General features: G+C 43.3%; 1 protein-coding gene across 1 annotated transcript in view; it reads right to left on the bottom strand.

Moving 5' to 3' along the window:
• Nucleotides 1-1,911: 1,911 nt before the first annotated feature.
• The window catches only part of efcc1 (EF-hand and coiled-coil domain containing 1), a 28,915-nt gene continuing 20,894 nt past the window's right edge, over nt 1,912-9,932 (bottom strand). The window contains exons 4-8 of the mRNA XM_079242632.1: nt 9,787-9,922; nt 8,409-8,565; nt 6,206-6,364; nt 2,522-2,591; nt 1,912-2,382 (exon numbers count right to left, since the gene is read on the bottom strand). Coding sequence (XP_079098758.1) covers nt 2,258-2,382; nt 2,522-2,591; nt 6,206-6,364; nt 8,409-8,565; nt 9,787-9,922 — 647 coding nt within the window. The 3' untranslated portion in view covers nt 1,912-2,257. The remainder of the gene's footprint in view (nt 2,383-2,521; nt 2,592-6,205; nt 6,365-8,408; nt 8,566-9,786; nt 9,923-9,932) is intronic.

Here is a 9,932-nt window from a genome sequence, read left to right as displayed (position 1 = left end):
GTTTTTAAATCTGCAAACACATTTAACATCAATAAAACGTACTAATACCCTTAAAAATAACTGCTTTCAGCCAGAACAATTTAAAGTAACACTGACTACTTTATTATTAATAATTTAAAAAAAATAAAATTAAATTAAAAAAAAAAAAAAACTCAAAGCGCCATCTAAAACAAGACAAGTGAGTCTGACCCATAGTCTGTAGAGTCATGTTGCTAAGCAACGCCGGAAATCCCACGAGATCTTGGAAAGAACTTTGTATAATTTCCTCGCTGTTTTCTCATTTACAACCCGATATTGATACATAGATTTCATAAACATAGTTTTCCTTCTTTTTTAAAAAAATATCAATTTAAATATTTCAGTAGTAACACACTGGAAACTTACTTTTTCCCTCAAATGACGACTTCTCTCGAGATTTTGGTGGTTGCCAGGCAACGCAGCTTTTAACGATCTTGTAAACTAACTTGAGAAAGTGTGAAAGTGTAGAACAACACAAGTCCACATTTACCCAGAACTAGGCTGATATACTTTTATATTTATGTCATGCTATGTTGTTATGTTATGTTTACACTTACATAAGCCTTGTTAAGAAGCACAGACTCACGATAAAGTTCAACTGCTTCTTTACTAAACGAATCAGATCAACCATGTTTTTTTTGTTTTTTTTAATCACTCTGCTGACACATCACACACCATACAGCTTTATCAGTTGCACATTAGTACAACATAAAGTAGTGCTTACGACATTAAACTCTATGCAGAACTTAGAGCAGGAATATAACTTTCATCGAAAACCTAACATGTCATATCATGAATGCAGGATATGTGGTAAAATCATGGTAGAAGTCAGTTTTATTGATTGTGAAGACAATAGTGGAGGTTTACCACAACATATGATATTAATTAATCAGTAATGTGTGCATAGACCATATATGACCGTACATATATATCGTTTTATTGACAGTCTATGGTCCTGTGTCTGGTCTTGCTCTGATGGGAACTTTGTGTTTAGAATAAATACTTAAACATTTAACAGCTGTACATTCAGAAGTTTGGAGAAAGTCAAGTTAAGTTCAGTTCTAAATTTTTAAGTATATTTTAAGATTTATTCTGAAATCACAGAAAAAGCTTAATGTCCTTGAGGTTTTGTAAGTAGTGTACATATACTGTACTGTCCTTTTTTCCCGTGTGGGATGATTGAAAGCTCAGCAGATATGATGGTACAAAGACTACTTTTTATCACCTTTAGAATGTGTTCAGGACTGATGTGTCAGAGTGACCTGGAAAAACTGTTCAGGTATTAACGTTCAGCAGGTTTACCACAGGCAGTCCTGTTCTGAAGTCTTCACACTCTTTCCTCTCCAGAAAAATACCGTTACTACTTCCTAAACATCTCAGACCTTCTGGTTGACTTTAAAGCTTGCAGGGTTAAAAGGGCCAGGCTTGCTTTCTGTTGCAGAGTTAGGATGCAAGGATGCAACGAGAAGGAAACCGCTTAGTTACAGGCTCTTTCAGTTTTATCTTTTTCAAAATCTTCTTTTAAGCTTTTATCTCTGTTCTCTTATGTCTTAAATCAGGCCTACTGGTATATACTTTGCCTGCATGGAAAAGTTTCTTTCAGATTTAATGTTATGTTCTCATTTCCTCCTGGTCGACATGGTTTCTTTGAGTTACTTTTGCATAGCGATGCACCGATACCGATACCAGTATTGGTTTCGGCTCAGTACCATGTGTGTGTACTCGACTTGGCATTAATAAAAAGTAAAACAACAGAAACCAGACATTAGAAGCAGCTTTTTTATTGATCCAGCTGACGTGACGCTTTCAGGCAGGAACTAACATTTAGATGCAGAGTGCAACACCACAGAAGCATCTCTGTTTGTCTGAACAGCCTTGTTAAAACATCGTCTCTTCAAACCATTTTACCTTTAAATGGATGTCTGTCGTCTGAGATGAGAGAGATTTTTAGCAGAAATTAAACTAGTTGAGCTTATTTAACATTTCACATTAGTAAAAAAAAATATATCATAAGTCCAAGTTCTGTACAATAAAAAGTTCCAGAAAAGATGTAGAACTCAGAATTTGATCCTGAACATTTCTAAGGCTAACATGTTTATACTGTATGAGGAGTACATAAGCTACGCTATGATACACTGTACACATCTGGCTCAAGGTTCGCCTGCTTTCTGGCATCCTGCTTTGGAATAAACAGGAATGGATGATTCAGCATGGCGGGCCCAGCAGGAGGCAGTCTTGTTTAGCAGGAGATGATGAGGGACTGCTGACTCTGGGTCCTCTCCGCAGGTCCACCGCTGGACAGGATCCCACATGCAGCCAGTTCATGGTAGAGAGCGTTGAGCACCTCCAGAATGTGGGCTTTACCTGAGTAAAAACACAGCAGATGTGAGCTGAAGTTACAGACGACCCGACGAGAACTTCCTTCAGTTCCTGCTCAGAGAACGTCTCTGACGCCTTTTACAACACTGGTATGGATTTTATAAGAGGTGCGAGCGCTGTTTACCGTGCTGTGGGTCGCTGCCAGACTCCAAAGTGCTGAGCAAGATTTTCCCCAGAGACCTCCGGGAGACGTTCTGAAACAAGAGGCAGCTCTTCAGTCATGTGATGAGCGGCGCTTTGGAAACAAACTAACCACATAAGCCTTCACACGTGCACAAGTCATTTTAATCTGCGCGCTGTGCTGCAGTTAGGAAGTAAAACAACATGCACAAACTGTCGTTAAACCCTTTCTGAAGGTTTACTTTTCATTTCGACTGCAGGAGAATCTGCTCATGTCATCTCGTCCTGCTTCAGAGGAGCCTCGTCATCCTTCTGAGGAGCCTCGTCATCCTTCTGAGGAGCCTCGTCATCCTTCTGAGGAGCTTCTTCACCCTTCTGAGGAGCCTCGTCATCTTTCTGAGGAGCTTCTTCATCCTTCTGAGGAGCTTCTTCACCCTTTTGAGGAGCTTCTTCACCCTTCTGAGGAGCCTCGTCATCCTTCTGAGGAGCCTCGTCATCCTTCTGAGGAGCCTCGTCATCCTTCTGAGGAGCCTCGTCATCTTTCTGAGGAGCTTCTTCATCCTTCTGAGGAGCTTCTTCACCCTTCTGAGGAGCCTCGTCATCCTTCTGAGGAGCCTCGTCATCCTTCTGAGGAGCCTCGTCATCCTTCTGAGGAGCTTCTTCACCCTTTTGAGGAGCTTCTTCACCCTTCTGAGGAGCCTCGTCATCTTTCTGAGGAGCTTCTTCATCCTTCTGAGGAGCTTCTTCACCATTCTGAGGAGCTTCTTCACCCTTCTGAGGAGCCTCGTCATCTTTCTGAGGAGCTTCTTCATCCTTCTGAGGAGCTTCTTCACCCTTCTGAGGAGCCTCGTCATCCTTCTGAGGAGCTTCTTCACCCTTCTGAGGAGCCTCGTCATCTTTCTGAGGAGCTTCTTCACCCTTCTGAGGAGCCTCGTCATCTTTCTGAGGAGCTTCTTCATCCTTCTGAGGAGCCTCGTCATCTTTCTGAGGAGCTTCTTCACCCTTCTGAGGAGCCTCGTCATCTTTCTGAGGAGCTTCTTCATCCTTCTGAGGAGCCTCGTCATCTTTCTGAGGAGCTTCTTCATCCTTCTGAGGAGCTTCTTCACCCTTCTGAGGAGCTTCTTCACCCTTCTGAGGAGCTTCTTCATCCTTCTGAGGAGCCTCGTCATCCTTCTGAGGAGCTTCTTCATCCTTCTGAGGAGCCTCGTCATCCTTCTGAGGAGCTTCTTCATCCTTCTGAGGAGCCTCGTCATCCTTCTGAGGAGCTTCTTCACCCTTTTGAGGAGCTTCTTCACCCTTCTGAGGAGCCTCGTCATCTTTCTGAGGAGCTTCTTCATCCTTCTGAGGAGCTTCTTCATCCTTCTGAGGAGCTTCTTCACCCTTCTGAGGAGCTTCTTCACCCTTCTGAGGAGCCTCGTCATCCTTCTGAGGAGCTTCTTCACCCTTCTGAGGAGCTTCTTCACCCTTCTGAGGAGCCTCGTCATCCTTCTGAGGAGCTTCTTCACCCTTCTGAGGAGCTTCTTCACCCTTCTGAGGAGCCTCGTCATCCTTCTGAGGAGCCTCGTCATCCTTCTGAGGAGCTTCTTCATCCTTCTGAGGAGCCTCGTCATCCTGAGGAGCTTCTTCACCCTTCTGAGGAGGCTCGTCATCCTGAGGAGCTTCTTCACCCTTCTGAGGAGGCTCGTCATCCTTCTTGTCTGTTTTCACAATAAAACCTTCATCTTCATATGTTGCATCTTTTACACTTAATTGTTGATAGAGGAACAGGTCCAGCAAATCCAAAACCTGAACCAGGACTTGACAGATGCATCTGGACCTTCAGCTGATCCATCTGCTGTCGGCTGAAGCCTCACCAGAAATGGTCTCCATGGAAACATAGCTCTTAGGAAGCCAGAAAAAGCTGAGGTCACATGACCCAAAAACTGGACTGAAGATCAGTGGAAAAAGGTCTGATGGAGGACGGATCGTCCCCAGAACCTAGACCCGAACAGGTCTGATGGAGGACGGATCGTCCCCAGAACCCAGACCCGAACAGGTCTGATGGAGGACGGATCCTCCCCAGAACCCAGACCCGAACAGGTCTGATGGAGGACGGATCCTCCCCAGAACCCAGACCTCAAACCCACTGAAACAATCTGAGAACAGAATGAAAGGCAGAAACATCCAAAGAAGAGCTTTGGAAATTCCTTCAAGGATCCTGGAGAACTATTCCTGGAAAGGTCTTGAAGGATCCTGGTGGAAAGCAGTGTAAGAGGATTGAGGCTGGGATGCAGGTTAAAGCTGCCCAGATGTTCACCTCAAGCTTATTTTAGCTGTTTACACGGTAAACAGGCAGAATACAGAAACGCTGGAAGAACACAAAGTGAAGCAGCTTTATTTAAACACCCAAACACATGTTAACCTTTAAAACTACACATGCCACTTTTTTCTAATTCTGTAGAAGCTGAAGCTTTGGTCCATTACGAAACATTACGTCTCATGAAAACATGTAGACATGTTTTCATGAGACGTAATGTTTCCATGTAGACGTGATGTTTTCATGAGACGTAATGTTTCCATGTAGACGTGATGTTTTCATGAGACGTGATGTTTCCATGCAGACGTGATGTTTCCATGCAGACGTGATGTTTCCATGCAGACGTGATGTTTCCATGCAGACGTGATGTTTCCATGCAGACGTGATGTTTCCATGCAGACGTAATGTTTCCATGTAGACGTGATGTTTCCATGCAGACGTGATGTTTCCATGCAGACGTAATGTTTCCATGCAGACGTAATGTTTCCATGCAGACGTGATGTTTCCATGCAGACGTGATGTTTCCATGCAGACATGATGTTTCCATGGATATGTGATGTTTCCATGCATACATGATGTTTCCATGTAGACGTGATGTTTTCATGAGACGTAATGTTTCCATGTAGACGTGATGTTTTCATGAGACGTAATGTTTCCATGCAGACGTGATGTTTCCATGCAGACGTGATGTTTTCATGCAGACGTGATGTTTCCATGCAGACGTGATGTTTCCATGCAGACGTGATGTTTCCATGCAGACGTGATGTTTCCATGGATATGTGATGTTTCCATGCAGACGTGATGTTTCCATGGATACGTGATGTTTTCAGGCTCAGCTGTCAGTCTCTGAGGCTAAAATGATGTAAAATAAATATATCCGCCAATTGTTTCTCATTTCAGCTTATTCCTGCAACTATCTACCTGCTCTCCTCACTACATCACATGGTATTGCCTTTATTCCAGCCATAGAGGATCATTATTTTCCTGCTTTTCTCATCACTTGTTGATCTTTGGCTGCTCCTGATTGGACGTTACCGTCAGTTTAATCTCTCTGATTGGTGGAAAGTCTGACAGGAAGTGTCTTCATCATCATGTCCAGGTAGAAATAGAGGTTGCTTATAAACATAGCAGTAATATTGATCTTTTTAAAGATGTAAATGTGATTAATAAATCTCTGAATAAACACTACATGTTGTGTCTGGTATGTAAACTTCCTGGACAGATAGAAATGCTGGAAAACCTCCGTAGATCAGCTGAAGGATCACACATCCATCAATATTTACCCCATAGAGTCACATATCTGGAAAACTGTTGGTGATAGAAGCGACAGACGTTGGGGAACTCTTATGAAGGTTTAAGTGTTAAACATAAGAGTCTGAAACTGTGACTAACCAGGTCTCGGAGCTGCTGCAGGAGCTGCAGGATGTCCGCTAGCTTCTCCTCCACCAGCGACAGACGAACCCTCTCCGTCTCCAGCATCTGGAGCTCCATCTGCAGCAGCTCGGTCTCCTCGGCTTTCTGCTGCAGCTCCTGCATCAGGGAGTCCTTCATCTGGAAGAGCACAGAAACCTCTCTGAGCAAAAGCACCGAGAACTCTGCCGAGCACAGGACCAGGACTCGTCTACACCTCACATGCTTTTACAGAACACGTCTCCAAAGCAAACGTTTTCATTACAACCTCGTTTCCAGAGAAGCCTGGCCTCTGTGTGGAATATAAATAAAATCAGAATCAGGTTCAGGATGATGTTTAGCATCGTTAGCATCTCCTCTTCTTCTAACATCTGCCTGTAAACATCTGGGAAGGGAGGAGAGCAGATGCTGGAGCTTTAGGAGACGAATGTAGTCCAAGTCTGGTCTGATGCAGGATTCTAGCTGCTCTTTGGGCCTCTACCTCTTTTCCAAGATCAAGCTCTTTTGACTCAGTTCTATATTATCTACTATAATATTGAATTTCCCTTTGGGGATAAATAAAGTATTTTCATTTCATTTCATTTCTCTGATAAGAGTCGACTCTTTCGGTTCGCTTCATTTAGTTCCACTCAGAGCTTCTATTCTAGTCTGATTTAGCCATTATGAGTTGTTTTCTGTGTGAACTGTGTTCACAGACGGTGATTTCTGGAAGTCTTCCTGAGTCCATGCAGAGATTTTCAGCAGAGAATCCAGTCTGTTTTTAATGCAGAAGATCATCATCATTCAGCCTTGTCCCAGGCGTACAGAGATTCCTCCTGAACATTTTTCTGAAATCTTAAGATTTTTTCTCAGAATGGTGAATTTCTGTCCATCTCTTTCCCAATGAGACTCTGCTTCTCTGAAATGCTCCTTTTATACCAGTCATGTCACTAATGCGTTGCCAGGCAACCTGATTAGTTGTCAAATGCTCCTCCAGTTGTTTCTGATCGGTTACTTTTCCAGCTTTTTGTTGCTCCTGCTGTTTCCAGACGTGTTGCTGCATCAGATTCACAATCAGCTCATATTTTCCATCAGATGATACAAAGTCTCGGTTTCATCATCTGATACGTTGTCTATCTTCCACTGGGAAGGAAATACAAGCTGATGAGGTTTGGAAAACAGCACTTTTTTGCCTGTTACTGCCCTGCTTTGTGGATTTAAGGTAATAATTTACCCTATCAGGCACAGGCTGGTTCTATCTCTGCAGTAAACAAGTCATTTCTCTCAGGTGAGGAAGGTGTCGTTTCTTGGAAAGAAGCATTTGCTCAAACAACAGCAAACGTTGCATTTCTCTGGGATTAATTTCAGCTGTGGTTAATGCAGGCTTGGTGTTTCCATCAGCAGGACAGTGAGTCAGGAAGGACACAGTCCAACGTCTCACTGGACGACACGAGCTGCGTGTGCGTGTGGTGTCGGGTCAAATCTTTCTGGCTTTATCCTCATCAGCATTAATTAAAACAAAAAAACCTTCAACCCGAAGAGCAAACTAACGATGAAGCTCTACCAGCAGCAGCCGGAGGCCATTCTCAGTAGACTATAAATTTCACCTGCTAACCACCCGGACGGATAATAAACACGTTCTACACGGACATCCTCGTTTTTCTGTCTTCTCCTCTGAACTGCTGGAAATCCCTGTGGTTCACCTTTACGTCATGGAGGTCTGAAGGACAAAGGTCTGACCCCACATCCTGCACATAAACAAAGCCTCACAGTCAGGACTTTGTTTACCTTTAACTTTTCCTCTCTGGGATGTTCTGGGAACTCGGTACGGACCCCCCCCCCCCCCCCATCTGCCTCTCTTCCTGTGCTCTGAAAATACTGCTGGACTGTGTCAAGAGGGCTTTAATTCACCATATTTCCAAGTGTTTCTGTGGTTGGCTGCAGCCAGAAACAGCTGCGAATACATAGAGAGAGGGGGGGTACGCCTACTGCTGGTGGTTTGGTGAGATGGAGGCTGCAGCATCAAACCATTAGCTGTGGTTTGGCCTTTGAAGCACTTTCATAACACCCCTCGGCGGCCCTCTCTAATCTTGTTTAGCACGATGCACACGGCTGAGGATGGAAAGCCATCCGGAACATTGTGAGCAGAGCGGCTTGCAGGTGCGGACAGTGTAGGAGACCCCCCAGGTGTGATGGTGGTTTGTACCTGGTCCATGTCCATCTCAGCCCGGCTCTCCTTCAGCTCCAGCTGCTTATGTAACCGGGTCACCCTCTCCAGGAGCTCCACCACAGCGCTGCAGCTCTCCTCGCTTCTGGAGCTCCCAAAGTTAGACATCAGCTTCCTGAATGGCCTGTCATCACACCTGGAGGAGGAGATAGTTTATTTAGATTAAACTGGTTGTAGCAGTCCGTGTTAATGCAAATACTGCCTCAGCTATAAAAACAAAATAATAGAATAACATATAAAAGTGTCCATAAAGTTTAACAACCTATGTGCAAAAACAAAGAAGTGCAAAAACAATGTGCAAAATCCAAAATAAAATAGAAATAACTACCAGAAAATATATATTTTATCAGGCTGAGAGCAAATTGGACAACACTGGAAATGGTTTTCTATTAATTTATTCCTAAAATAAAATGAGACGAGACAAAACGAGATGAGACAAGATGAGACAAATTAAGATGAGATAGGATAAGACAAACCAATACGAGAAACAAAATGACCCAAAAGGAGACGAGACAAAACAAGACAAGACAAAAGGAGACGAGACAAAATGAAACGAGATAAAACGAGATGAGATGAGACAAAACAAGACGAGACAAGATGAGACGGGATAACACAAACCAATACGAGATACAAAATGACCCAAAAGGAGACAAGACAAAACAAGACAAGACAAAAGGAGACGAGACAAAATGAAACGAGATAAAACGAGATGAGATGAGACAAAACAAGACGAGACAAAAGGAGACGAGACAAAATGAAACGAGATAAAACGAGATGAGATGAGACAAAACAAGACGAGACAAAAGGAGACGGGATAACACAAACCAATACGAGATACAAAATGACACAAAATGAGACAAGACTAAACAAAACAAGACAAAAGGACATGAGACAAAACAAGATGAGACGAGACAAGATAAGATGAGACAAAACGACACGAGACAAGATGAGTCAAATTGAGACAAATTGAGAGGAGATAGGATAAGACAAATCAATACGAGACAAACAAAATTATACAAAACGAGACAAGACGAAATAAGATGAGATGAGATGCGATAAGATAAGATTATTCATCATCACAGAGAAGGAACTTTGAGACATATTTCTAATTATTTCTAGTTCTTTATCACTTGGTGAAATAATTAACGGCTGTAAAATGACTGAGTTAATGAAAGAGATTCATGTTTGTATTTACTGCATTAACTTTTTTTATACATTTAATTTATTCTGTTGAAACCGTAACAGTTATGTTGCTCTCCTGTATCCGGATCAGCTGTAGTTTCCTCCAGCAGGATGCCTCAGCCTCCACATCGCTCACTTACATTTTAAACATGTTAATAACATACGTGTGCTCTACCTTTCACTGCAGCATGAAAGCCTGGCCAGCGTCCTCTTCACCTCGTCCACCTGCTTCCGTTGGTCTCCCGACCACCTGTCCTCTTCTTCGTCTGAGGCGGCCTGCCCCTCCACTGATCGAAACAGCTGCTCCTCCACTAGACACCA

This window comes from Telmatherina bonti (assembly GCF_933228915.1).
Source record: "Telmatherina bonti genome assembly, chromosome: 6".
NCBI lineage: Eukaryota > Metazoa > Chordata > Actinopteri > Atheriniformes > Telmatherinidae > Telmatherina > Telmatherina bonti.
The sequence above is the reverse complement of the archived record's forward strand: the minus strand, read 5'-3'. Positions and strand labels throughout refer to the sequence as shown.